Source organism: Amblyomma americanum, chromosome 3 (assembly GCF_052857255.1).
Source record: "Amblyomma americanum isolate KBUSLIRL-KWMA chromosome 3, ASM5285725v1, whole genome shotgun sequence".
In the NCBI taxonomy this organism is placed as follows: Eukaryota; Metazoa; Arthropoda; class Arachnida; order Ixodida; family Ixodidae; genus Amblyomma; species Amblyomma americanum.
The window spans coordinates 98,745,132-98,759,365 of NC_135499.1; the positions used below are offsets into that span (position 1 = coordinate 98,745,132).

The 14,234-nt window shown below is 44.9% G+C and overlaps 1 protein-coding gene across 1 annotated transcript in view; it reads right to left on the minus strand.

Moving 5' to 3' along the window:
* Positions 1 to 1,955: 1,955 nt before the first annotated feature.
* The window catches only part of LOC144123925 (G2/mitotic-specific cyclin-B2-like), a 217,525-nt gene continuing 205,246 nt past the window's right edge, over positions 1,956 to 14,234 (minus strand). Inside the window, exons 2-4 of the mRNA XM_077656637.1 lie at positions 12,776 to 13,002; positions 4,127 to 4,372; positions 1,956 to 2,132 (exon numbers count right to left, since the gene is read on the minus strand). Of these exons, the coding sequence (XP_077512763.1) occupies positions 1,956 to 2,132; positions 4,127 to 4,249 (300 nt within the window). The 5' untranslated portion in view covers positions 4,250 to 4,372; positions 12,776 to 13,002. The remainder of the gene's footprint in view (positions 2,133 to 4,126; positions 4,373 to 12,775; positions 13,003 to 14,234) is intronic.

Here is a 14,234-nt window from a genome sequence, read left to right on the forward strand (position 1 = left end):
TGCTGCAAAAGACAAGCAGATGCGGCAAAAAAGGTGTTGCAATGTTTTTCTAATGGCACTGCGAAACAGCTCTGTCATTCGTATCCATTAATAGAAAACAGCTTGAAACCTGTAAGGTTTTGTTATGGAAATATTTTAGGCAATGGTTGATTCTCCGGAGGCCTTTATAACCTATTTATAAAATCCTTCGCCACTCGCGTCTAATAGTTAACCTGCCATAAAAAACCAACTAGGAACATTTTAGACACTAGCAAAAGCGTATACGCAAAGAAAATTGAAGCTGGCCATAGGAAAACGGCGGGCACACTGATTCTAACAATGTGTGAAAAATTGCGGTCATAAACTCTTTCCTGTTGAAAAATGTTTTCGTGCAGAATAGCTGGATATGAGACTATTTTAGTCACCACTGTTGCTCACTCTTGTTCATTGTATTATACTTCACAGATAAAGCAAAACGCCTCTCATTTAAATTAGCCGCTTGCGACATGTACGGTCTGTGCCAATAAACGAGCTATCTCAAGATTTATACGTTGAGAATATGCAAAATTGATACCGACCCTATTTTCGCTTTCGCAGGTGGCTATCATCAACAGTTGCATTCGTGTCACTATAGGGTGCAGGACGCCTATGTCTTGACCACTGTACAACTGCATCTCGGGGCCCCAGCCGGAAATAAATAGCAGTGTGATCAGTAGTCGCAGCGACTCCAGAAGAGAAAATATACGCGCTGAAGAGGCTATTTGAGTGGTACTACTAGCGTTGCCGAAAACATCCCGTTTAGCAGTGAGCGGGGGGGTTATACGCATTTTTTTAATGCAGCGCTGAATACAGATAGCCTCTCATGAAGTGAATACCATTCAGCCGAGTGAAACATCAGATGCGATTGTTTTATTCACAAACAAATTACGCTTTCACGAAATGCACATCTGTTTTAGGTCGTACTTCGGAAAATTAGCAAAAAATACAACCTTGCACCAATCAGAGTTAAAATTTCTTTGTCTTAAAGATATTCGATTAGAAGCTTAGTTAATTCCGCGCACTTATGCCGCCAATTCCAATTAGACAAATTGCGATCACATTAAAAGTTCAGGAGAACGAATCTCAGAGGAGCGCGAAAGAGGTTATGCGGACTGTAAGGCAACACTAAAGTAATGCAACCTTTGAAAAGTAGCGTATTTTAACGCGCGAGCGTTAAGGAGCTCGTGTCGCAGAAAAGCCGGTGTCGTCAGCGTTGGCCGTGAGCGAAAAATTTATCCTTCTCCTCGCAGTGTACGCCACTGCCCCAACAGATGGCCCGCGACGGCAGCGCCTCCTGTTTATGCTTCCCCAGGGAGCTTATACAGGAACACTTGCAGTTCCCGCTCCGCGCTTTCGGGCGCAGTGGGGTTGTGCGGGCACTCAGGAATCAAGCGGTGAGCGGCGAACAACGCAGCACACATCCAAAGCGAGTTCGCCACGAAGATTGCGACTTACTGCCCATTCGTTCGGCGCGGAATCTCTGCTGGCGTTCGTAGCATCGAGTTTGTCGAGAACGATGTGCCGACGAACTACGAGTGCAACTTCAGTCCCGCGCGTTTCGACAAGGCGCCTGGCAGCGCTTTACGTGGTCTGCCGCTCCGCGCGTCCGTTTCACCGCACGTATCAGAGCGATTTGTCTAACGGGCAAGGCATCGCGCCGAACGGGCGATGGTGTTCCACGGACTACATGGCAATGGTGCAGCACGCTGTCGTGTTCTACTCTTGAATGCGAAGCTGAAGAGTCCTGCAATTTTTTTTAAAATGAATTTGGATAAGTTGTGCTTAATAACTATAAATCTGTTTAAAAACAGCAAACCCATCTCTGGCCGGGAAAGACAAGATGCGTTATTTTCCATCTCGTGAATTCAGTCCAACGATGATTCATGTATAAAACTTTAATGAAATCATTGCCGAATTTAGTTCAATCTTTTAATTGTTCACAGGAAAGATAGTGAGGACTCAATGGCATACCACAGGTTTTGCTTTCCGTGCAAGCGCATGGCGTAGTACAGAGCAGATGCGGCCTTCTTGGAGGGCTTCATCCAAGCCATGGTGAAGTCGACAAGGCATAACTCGAGGATGTTCAAAGCCGTGAGATGTTCCTGCTCGCTTGCCTGTTGAGGGGAAGAAACATGCGGCAGCCGGTCAGTTAGAAAGCCAACAACTCCACTAAGCATATCTGTGGAAGCGAGATCTCGTGCCTTGCTGTTTTTTGTCCCAAAGAACTGGTCAGAAGAAAAACAAATAAATTACTCCTTTAGAAACCTGCTAGACGCGGCACTCAACAGCGTTGGATAATTCTGAAAAAAATTTGTTTGCCTTGAACTCGGCGAAAAATCTTTGCGACAACATTTTTAGCAAAAGAAAAAGGAGTTTTATCAAAACTTTAGCACGTAGGTTGGTGAGACGCTACTATTACCTTTGAATATGTTGGTTTCTTAACGGCGCTTCAAAATATACCTTTCCTTTCCCTACCTTCCGGACTAACATTCCGCCTTGTAAACTCCCCCTTCCAGCCAAGCAAAATTAGTGACTTTTATTACACAATCATGCGCATCAAAATATTATCCAATTTGATATTTGGCTGCTGATTGCACATAGTGACGATTCAAACAAACTATCCGGGTGCGGCTGGAATTTTACCCTATACACCGGCTTACAAACTTCGATCACACAAAGTTTAATTGTTATAGGAGAAAATTCGGTTTTCAATGGGGTCTGATGATAAATTGATGTTGGCCAGGTACATTACCGCAATCTAAACAGTAAACCACATCGTTTGTCATAACACCCCGAATTGTCTATTAAAATTCAGAGTGCAAAAAGTTTTCATGCGCAAACGCCACAATCAATTCTGCACCGTGCTTCATTTCAAACTAGACGAAAGTGAAGAAAAATGACAGATAAAGCTTTATACTCAATATTACCGATACTATGCAGCCGATTAGGCTGCTGAAAAAAGCAACAGTATGCCCGGAAATGCTTGTAGAATAACAAAATATAAAGTAAAAGCACAAAATGTCGACAGAGTTGTCCTCAATGTCAGTTTAAACGAAAGTACGCGTCTAACCTTTCTGCGCATGTTTTCCGCTTTATAACTGGGCGTAAAAACATTAGTATACGTGAATCACAACGTGGTATTCGACTGCGACCGCTAAGCAATTTAAAATCGCAATATATCTCGCCTCTTACTCTTTGGCTTTAAAAGCCTACATATCGCAATGACATCAAAGGCCCCTACAGTGACGTGAAACAGGAGACAAACTGCAATATAATCACTACTAATGCCCTTGTGTTCCGCCTCTTGAGGCCGGCGGGCATTTTCATCAACGTTAACTGAGACGAGGAAGCAGTGATTATATCCCACGTTTTTCCTAGCTTCATGTGACATCTACGGACTTGAGACGTCACAGCCATTGCTCCGCTTTTGACAAGAAAGGAACATCGATAAAAATAATTATGGGTCCTAGGGGATTACAATCTGCTGGTTCATTCAGAAGATTGTCGTACGCTTTATAACAAAAAAAAAATATTCAGCCGAAGTTACGTGTCTCTGCTACATTAATTAAGAGACAGATTCGCCATAACAAGTCATGACTAGCTCTTGGATAGAGTACTGCATGCTTCTACAATGTGTAACGTTATCGCGTGGGCATAGAAACCGACGATGATAGACCGACACCGCAATAGTAACAACTTAACATGAACATAAATATATTAACAAAAATCACCACGACAAGCACCCGATGAAAGCGTCTGTACTTCATCTGCATTCCTTTGTGTACTCTACATAAAGTCTTGCAACATCAATGCTCCCGTTTGAATCTGAAAACAGCGTTAATACAGTGGTGCCAACAATACGACAGCTTAGTCCCTCTTCTGATAGGTCGCTTGTATCAAGCACCTATAGAACTTATAACCAATGAAGCCTCGTCGTAGATGGCGAGAAACATCACAAGCTTTTTGTTATCGTCGACAAATGAATGAGGTCGCCGCTCTAATACACTGAAGGCTTCTATATTCTCTGCTTCGGATTGAAGATAATGCGCAACACTCTCCACTGATATCAATAAGGAGGGAAAGCAATCGAAGCACCACATGCACATACCTTAGCAGCATTGCAGTTACGACGAAGAAAATCCATGGGCGACGCCAGGTCCAGGGACGAACCGACAGCCCGGTAAATTTCCTCTTCCATGGCGCACAGTTCTTCCTTTTTGCTCATTCCCATGCCTTGAGTTGGTGCGAGGTAGGAGCGGTAGCGCAATTCCTCCGTGGGCTCCTTATGCTCCACCGCAACATACAGAGCTACTTCCCACAGCAGCCTTATGCGGCGCTCATCCACGACGCGCACCTGTACAGGGATAAGCAGCAGAAGCCGGAGCACAGAGATATTAAACACTCCCGCCACTGCAACCATCGCTACCAGTGAATTCCGTTAGTACAAGGTACTGTCGGAAGCTGCAGCACAAAAGCTACAAAGGGTAAACACTGCGAGTACTACAAAGTATGTCACAACTCGGTTCTTTACGCATGCGCAATCTGGAGGAAGAAAATCTTCAGATGCCTTCTTATAACGCAGAGGAGCCTACAATACGACGGGGAAAATTATATGAGAAAAGACACCACAAACGAGACCAACAATGCAGAATTCAACAGCAAATGCCTTCGAGCTCCGTACGAGTTCTGAGTGATAATGGCGCACATAATGCCAAAAAGTCATTTCATCTTGTCTTTAATGCAATTAGAGGACCACAGATAGAGAATTCACAAGTTCTCCGACCCGAAGTGCTCCTGCTATCCAAATGTGATGTGCAGATGTGATAGCTCGAGTCCTGGCCTCAATGTAAGGTCCTACAAAGAGGTTCTCATTTCGTTTTATGCATAACGTAATGTATGCAAGAACAAAAATATGCACAACTCCTGCACACCTTGGAATCTATAATTTCTTCTTCCTCTCATTACGACCTTTGTGGGAATAAAAAAAATAGTGAATGAAAAGCCCAGCGATATTGAAAGCAGTGATTCAAGGCTACAAATGCGTAGCTTCTCGAAGAACGCGGTTTTTTAGGCAACGCGGACGATCGCGTAGAGCGAAAGGTTCCCCTAGAATTCCTCCTACTGCACCTGGTCAAGTGAATTTCTTGCAGAAAAATATATGTTCTACAACTAGTGCCATATGCAGAAATACCACCTACAATAACTTTAGGCTATGGAAAAAAACTAATCACCATCGTAAGCAAGATGAGGTGGTGCTACTGCCGCCGGCTGGGGATTGCTTGTAAACAATGTTTTTCAAAGGAATTTTCTTGTTTCCCATTGCAACTGTCGAATTCTCCTTGAATGAAGAAAAGCTAATGCACACTTTAGAGCAAAATATTCGAATAGGAAACGTAATTTGAAATTCGTGTATTTTTGAAACACCACTATACGAGCTTTAGGGACCAACTGCTGGCTCGACCTATTGCGCTTAAGCGTTGCAGCTTAAAACACATGTAAACAAATGTTCCATTACTATTGACGGGTATTTTACCCGTCCTCCACATGATACGATCGCTTACTAGCAGATAACAATCATAAAACCAGTGGCATACAATGCAGCCGTTATCTGATATACCGTTACGCAAACCAATATCTAAAAGCTAGAATGGGTGCAGAAAAAAACTGTTCGGTTGATTTATAATAATTTCTAACCCTCTCATTAGGAGAACTTTCAAACGAGTCAACTTGCATCCATACAGAGCGTAATCCAGTTTCCCTCAAAGGTCCTTGCAGAACTTGTGAACGGATAAGAAGGTTTTTCTCTCTCTTCTAAATGAAGTCCACAATGTTAACGCCTGGGATATAACTTCATTTACTCCTGCGTAAGCCACAAGCATATACTAACAACGAGACGTCCAGCTGAAAAAATGTTTAATGAGGGCGATCTTTCTGTTGCCATTTCAAGCAGTGTACGTTGTTCTGAGATGCTTTATTACTAATCTGCTGAAGTCTATTTTGTCGAATGCAGTTTATTTGACGATTAAAAATATATATAAAATCCGTATCCTCGGCACATTTCCTCTTTTTGGTTTTCTCCCGAACGCCAAAGATGGTTTCTCCTAAATTTGTACAACCACTTTCATTTCTAGCCGTAGGCGCAATACGACTGGCCCACGATGAAAAGATTGAAAGGGTCACAGACCGGGAGTAGCGATTTGCTTTTCGTTATTTCTTAGATTCTCCGAAATACTCGCAATATCGCTTGTTTCAGCTCATTTTAAATTTCTCAGCGAGGTACCACGTCTCATATTTCTATCAGTTAAGTGCTTTTTGTTTAATGTTGAAGGAGTTATGATGTTGAAGTTTATTTTTTGTCTTGTGGCATCATTTGAGAACAATGAGATGAAAAGCAAGAATGCACTTCACACTGGCCTGTGCATCAGTGCTGGATCTTTTTGTTGACACTTACCAATCGCCGTACCATAGGAGAACTTTTAATTACCAGTGTTGCTTCATCAGAGCGATGACTTAAAAACGTTCGATTCCACAGCGGTAATTCGCACTGGAGGAATGCGGAAGCAATGACGCCTTCTCGTCCCTCTTGTATCAATTGCCCATTTTGAGTTTTCAAACATGGCGCCACGCTTTTGTTTTCAAATTGCGCGCCATGCTTGGCTCCGCGCAGTTGCGGTGTTCTCAAACTTGGCGCCAGTTTTGCTTCGATTCCGTCGCTTTTTCTGGATATTTTTTGTTCTAATTAAGCCACATCAACCACTCGTTCTCCCGTAAGATATTTCATTATGCTGTATCCGATGAAACCAATCCTTTTCGCATAAACGCATTCGTTCGGACCACTGATCTCCACTATGTGGCTGGATGGCGATATCCCCCTTTCCCATAGAGTTTCTTACTATTAACTAGAGGGAAAGCTGGCGCCCCGCCTATAGGAGTTTGCATAGAGCTTCCTCGAAACCACCTGTACCACCATGGGCGCTCTAAGCATCATGGGGCGGAGAGCTACCGACTGCAGAACTCCAACTTTTGACCAAAAATTAACAAAAAAACAAACGTTGTTCAATCATCAAGAATGTTCAGTCACTCAATATCCTGTGTATAAATTGCAATAAAGGAGAAGAAAAGCATGTAAATGCAAAGTTTGCTCAAAATAAGCGATGGCTTGCTCTCCTATTGGCCAAGCATTGCAGGCCACAAAAGCCAATAATTCGTGCTTAACAAGCGCACCTTTAAAACGAATTATGTTTTTAAAAAAACTTGTCGCTTCAACATTTTAAAAGGTTTTTTTACAGCATTTCGGAAAACAAAAACCTTTTATTGGCGTCGTGCGCTTTTGCGTTTTAGCTACTATGGCTTTTGCACACTACTTTTCCGCCGAAGTTGTTTGCGCACTGAGCACGCCGTGGATTCGGAATGAAACAACTTAGAACCGCCACTCTGTGTTCCTGAAAAAAAAACTACTGTCCTGCACCAAGTAGCGCATCGCCCCAGGATGCTTTCCGCGCCCATGGAGGTGCATGTGCAGCGCCGCCACGCTGAAGGCTCGAAATGCTACCCTAATGTAGCTATTGCTACAAAACAACCGCATGCCATCGGTGGCATCAGAAATCCGCAACCTCCTAATTTCGCGTCCTGTGCTTCACAGACGGTTCTGATCATATTACTCTATGCTTGTCGCCTTCAGTGGCTGTTCGTCTCCTTCATTTGAACTGAATCCTTGTTTGGGAAGATGTAGGCTTTCGTTCGCACGCATTGCAGGTGGTGGTAACTTATCCCCGTTGCCAACTCTGAGGCTGGCGTTGAGCAGTGACGAAAGTTCATGCGCTTTTTATGCACGTGCTTCGGCAGCTGTGCATTCATCACGAATATCTCTTAAGAACCTTTGCTTAGTTCATTTATTCGGTTTCTGGTGAGGGAATGACCGGCAAAAATCTTTTGTTTTTATTGCTATGTTGTGCCAGCTCATTGTTATTTTCATAAAGAGTTCATGATAAAACGCTATTCGCAATAACTATACAGAGCAGCAAGGTCACATTTTGCGCTGTGATGATAAAAAAGAGCTCGTGTTCTTCCTGAAGCGTACGCTTTTACCGACCGCAAAATTTCATGAATGGCTAAGTTCTTTTAGATTACACTTTTTATTTTTTTTACATTTGTTGGAGGCTGCGCTCCTCAGTTCGGACCTGGCTATCTAGCGCCGGGAATTTGAGCGAGCTGTCGAGGTTATCACGAAACACCGTCTTCCGATCGCCTATCATCGACCTCAAGTTCGGCTTTTGTTTTTTTAGAATGAAAGTTTTTCCGCCTCCTTTTCGAGAATTATGGCATTTCATTATAGATCTCTAGGGGTGTTCCACACAAAAGGAGACGAGCCAAAGTTTTAATATTTTAGATTTTGAATAAAAAATTAATATGGTTAAGACGAAAACAAATTGAACCACAGGGTCCTTCTTGCGAACAAACCAGTTCCATTTCTGCAGAAATCATGGTCTAAGATAATAGGGGTAAGGTATTACTTTAATTAAGGTATTTAAAAAATAATTGACAAAGAAGTGTTCCTTACCACAGGTGTTTATCTCTGCAGTTCAACATGTATAGAAATGCCCTGTCGTACCTCAGAATATACACGGTAGATGACGCATACTTTTTTTTAATTTGAAGCGCTTAGAAGCAGAAAATTTTCAAGATTCACTTATTTATTTTTAGACTCGAGAAGGCCGGTGGAAATAGGTTTATTGCCGATGGCTTGTCGGTACATACACAGAACAAGAAGAACAGGCTCCCATGCCAGGGCAGACTGTTTATACCATTGTGGTGATGCTGATTAACAGACGGTCGTGGCCCCCCGCTGGCTATAATATGCAACACTTTTCCCCTCCCTAATTTTGGATCGCTACCAAGCGATCCTTAGTACCCATATATTTCGGGCACTCGCCGGGTCCTAGTAGATCGCCGCAGGGGCACTGGTCCTGCTGGCTGTTGTGTGGAAATCTGCTCGCTTACTGACCCCTCCCCCAAGGGCCCCGACGCCTGCACGGACGTGCCGATGTCTAATGTACCTTTACTCGGTGAAATTTCGGGTAACGCCTCGCTTTGATGCTCTGTATTATCCGACAGGGCCATTTCGGACCAGTGAACCCTCGGCGATTCCACTTTACATCTTATGTTATCTGCATGACAAAACCGAAGACCCCCCCCCCCCCCCTTACACATACAAGGAGCGCAATTTTTGACACCTTCTTAACAATTTCTCCAAGTCACTATTTCACACTTTCGTTGCGAAAGGTGCCGACGTATGCCTCTTCGCTTGGCGTAAACTCGCGGCTGTTTCCCCTTCTCGCATTTTCCGTGAGCTCATTTTTCTCACTTCTGTTTTCCACACGCTCATTCTGCATGGTTTCAGCTTGGAAAGTCTGGTCCGAATTTTACGTCCGAGAAACACTTCACAGGGTGCTGATTCTGTGAATGAATGAACCATCGTCCTGCATGAAAACAGAAAATTATCGATGGGGTGCTGTAAGGACCGCCTTCGACCGGCTGTCTCATCTTCGAGATGCAATTTCAAGATACCTCTCATCGTGGTCTGCCCAAGTCTTTCTACGGCCCCGTTGGACTGAGGGTAATATGGTGGCGTGAAAATTGGCTTAACACCATTTTGCTCCAAGAAGTGTTGAAATTCACTGGATCTGAATTGTGGGCCGTTGTCTGTCACCACAACAATGGGTAGGCCATACGCCGCAAAACTGCTCCTTACCGCCTCCATCATGGCGAAGGTTGATGTGCCATGTGTTACTTTTATTTCGAGCCATTTTCAGTAGGCGTCTACCAGCAGCAGCAATGATTTTCCTTCCACTTCCGCAAAATCCAAATGAACCCTTTTCCACGGGTTTGCTGCTATTGGCCAAGGTGGAATCGGTATTGACTGAGAATTCCGCACATTTTGACAGACCTCACATCTTCGTACTTTGTTCTCTGGATCTGTGTCCAGATTTGGCCACCAAATCCAAATTCAGGCTAGCATTTTGATTTTCGTCATTCCTGGGTGGCTCTTACGCATTAAGGACAGAACACTTGACCTGAGGGCTGTCGGAATAACAACACGATTGTTGCACAACAAACAACCCTGCTCTATCGACAGCTCATGACGACGATTGAAATACGGGCGGTATTGCTCTCCTGTTTCTTGTGGCCAACCTCGCCACGTCATGTTGACTACTGCTCTCAAAACATCACGTGTGCTTGTATCTTCAGCTACTTTCTCTGCTGTGACGGTAACCTCCGATAGGGACGAAAAAAATTTATGTTAGAGTTGTCTCCAGCGTGAGCCTTGATCAACCGTCTGCGTGGCCTACTTGTTCACCCTTCTTGTGCTTGATGACATACTGATAAGAGGCCAAGAAATTTTTCCTTCGCTGCACTTTTGCAATCGCTACTTGACTGCCATGTCTATTGTAATCGAACAACTGCGTCAGCCGCTGAATGGCTAGAGCTTCGCGCTCAATTAGGGCATAGTTTCTTTCGGCCGCTGTAAGCGTGCGGGACGCGAAAGCGATGGGTCTCTCGTTGTGACCCCCAGTATGTGCGAGCACCGCTCTGAGGCCATACGCGGATGCGTCACACGTCAGGTGGAGCGGTTTGTTTCCGTCGTACAAAGCCAGCACTGAGTCCTCACTTAGAAGCAACTTGTATTTCTGAAAGCTGCTCTCGCTCTCTTTTTTCCACTCCCACGGACAACCTTTTCCGAGCAGCCTGTAGAGTGGTTCTAAGGTTGTTGGTGTCTGGGAAAGGAACCTAGAGTATAAATTCACCAGTCCTAGGAACGCCTTCAGTTCAGAGACGCTAGTCGGGGTTGGAGCCCTCAATATGTCTTTATCTTTCGTGGGATAAATGCCGCCTGCGTCAATTTCGTGACCTATGTAGCGGACGCGGTGTTTCAGAAATTAAGATTTCTCGGCGTTGGCACGTATGCCATGCTTCCGTAGTCTCTCTAGCACCTGTTCAGTACGTCTCAGGCACTCGTGTTCGCTCTTTCCTGTGATTAGAACATCATCGAGATAGCTCATTGTGCCCACCAAGTCAACCAATATCCGATCCATTACCGATTGGAAAATGGCAGGGGCACTCGCGACACAAACGGTAAACGCGAGAAGCGAAAAAGGCTGAGGTGCGTGTTTATCGTTAGCAACTCTTGCGAATGGCTATCCATTATAAGTTGCAAGTACGCCTTCGATAAAACAAGTACACTGAAACAAGTCCCCCTTGCCAATGAGGCAAACACATCTTCGGGCAATGGCAGCGGGTAATAGGCTACCGTTATACAGAGGTTTAGGGACACATGGTAGTCGCCACATAGTCTGACGGTTTCCACGGCACTCTTCAGAACTGTTACAACAGGCGTTGCCCATTGGCCTTCGCGTACCGGGTACAACACACCGCCAGCTTCAAATTCCTTCAACTCTTTTTCAACATTATATATCAGGTCGTACGGCACTGGCCTGGCTTTACAAAAGAAAGGCAGTGCTCCCTGCTTGAAAGCAATAGAACCCTCGAACCTCTTTATAGTTCCACTTAGGCCCGCGAATACGTCCTTGTACTTAGCTAGCAGCCCATCCTGTTTAGTGATTGCATTCAGTCTGAAGACCTGTGACTAGTTTAGGCGAATGTGCTTCAGCCAGTCTCAGCCTAGCAAGTCCGGTACTGTGAGCCCTTGTTCATTCGCGGCTACCACTAGCGGCAGGGTAACAGAAGCGCATTCATGAGTTACAGTTACAGTGACACAGCCCTTCAACTGCTCACTTGAGTCATTGTATGTCCGTAAGCGAAATGGCACACGCTGATATGGCAGATGTCCAAAATGTTTCACAAAATCGTCTTCAGGAATAATAGATACCGCAGAGCCTGTGTCTATTTCCATAGCAATGGTTCGCCCGTTTACGTTCATGTCGACTTTGTACGGATGAATCCTTTCTCCTAGCGCGTACAATTCTATACTAGACACTTCTTGTCAGAGAAATTGATTTGCCTTGTGGCACACATGCTAGTTAAATGTCCTGTCCGAGAATAATTGTAGCACCTTGCCTTGAAGTGCCGGTAGTCCTGCTGGTGATGGTGACCCCCACAACGAAAGCGCGACGGTACCCTGTCCTTGTCAGCGGACAATTTCCTTTCACCCGCCTTCCCCCGTCGCCGATTGTGGGTGGTCAACCGCCTAGTCCCTGCACTGTCGCCACGTTGCCACCTGACGTCCTCCTCCGGTTTTCGTGTCGCGCTGGGTCGTGGTAGCATCTCTCTCGCGTGGCTCTCAGCGGCTTCCATTAACGTGGCGATAATGCACGCTTTATCCCACGTTAGGCCCTTGTCTTCAGCGGCCAGAAGCTTGCACAGAATAACCACACTGCGCACGCCCACGACAAGCTTGTCTCTGAGTGCCTCAGACAAAAACGTTCCAAACGAGCAGTTCGTCGCCAATCGCTTCAAGTCTACGATTAAGTCGTCAACTGTCTCCCTGGTCCCTGTGTGCGTTTATGAAAGTTATAACACGCTGTGACTACGGGCCGCTTCGGCGCGTAATCGCTCAGAAGCGCCGGTTTCATCACGAGATAGGTCTTCTGGTCGGGAACCTGTGGGAACATCAAGTTCCGCAAAATGTTATATGCGCCGTCCCCCAGTATAGTGATAAGCACGTCCGTTTTGCTTTGCTCGTCCAGCGTATTCACTCTCGCGAAAGCCTCGAACCGCTCAAGGTAGATAGCCACGTTACCTGTCGTGGTACAGAATTCCGACAGGCACCCGATGAACGGCTGGTGGCCAGTGGACGATGCTGACTCTTGGGCGTCGTTCATGATGGCTGCTGCGATTTGATGCTTGACTCAGGGCTGGCAATTTCGTGGTTTCCTCGCCGCTATTGTTACAGTCGAGACGGCCGGTGGGAACCGGTTTATTGCCGAAGGCTTGTCGGTACACACAGAACATGAAGTACACGCCCTCCTGCAAGGGCTGGCAATTTATACCGTTGTGGTGGCGCTGAGGCACACGTGACCGTGGCCCCCTGCTGGTTATAATATGCAACATTTATAAATGTTAATTGATAGGTACATTTTGGAGCCGAGCATTGTTCCACTGTTGTCTAAAATCTTGTGAAAGTATCGTTAACTGTCAAGTTGATGAGAGCGCTGGCGCTGTTTCTTAATTTATATGCAAATATCTTGACTTCTGCAAAATACAAAAACAACCACATTGAGGAAGCAATTCTCCTTCTTAAGCTACATCCCAACTTCACATTTAAAAATTCTTTAATCTAAAATTTTCTCGACAATGGCGCTTTTATTTTGTAACAATATACCGTAGTTTGCCGCGTGCCGTTTGAGGCGCTACAGAGCATGTCAATATGTGTTTAAGCGCCGAGGTCAATACTGCTGTAAGCAAAAGTTATTTTACAATAATGCTCTAAAAATACCAAGATTAAGAAAGCTGCTTACCCTTAGGAGCATGGTATTTCAAGAAAAAAAAAGCATCCTCATAAGCACGCCCTTATTCTTGATTTTGGGTTTGTACAAGCTTGTATGATTCTGTTTCAATCAAATCAAAAATGTCAAGAAATTGGCGCCCCTGCTTCGGGCCCAAATGACCCATTAGTCATTGCCAATGCTCCTGTCGGTGCCCTTTTCGTAACCATGAGCATACGTTTTCGTAGTAATCACTGAAGCTTTGTCGTTTTCACCGCTGTGCGAATTTCTGGCTTAGTATATATAATTTCGCATTTTGCGCTTTTTCCTTATTTTTGTCAAATTTAGAAATACTGATAATAAAAGATTTTGTGCTACCCCCAACGCACTCTCGGCTGCTGTTATGAGGACGTCTCACGTGATGTGTTAAGCACTACGATGTTCACTAGGAATGAGTGAATGAACAATAATATGGCAAACCACATCCAGTTTGAGATGAATAAATTACGTATATTGGCGCCGCAGAGGCCTCGGTGGCGGCTGTGTCTAAGCTTTAAGGTTCTAACACGAGGCGAGGCCAGGAATCGGGGTTAATATACAAAGGGACAGCGGCCCAGCTGTCTTATGAAGGAAGCAGGTTATTGGGCCAAGACGTGCGGTGACGCTTGGATGCGGCTGCAAGTCCAGTAAGGATGTTTAGTATAAACGTAACAATCAAAATTCTGATAGCAACGAATTACAGGTCGCTTAAATTACGCTGAGTTTAGATCACGA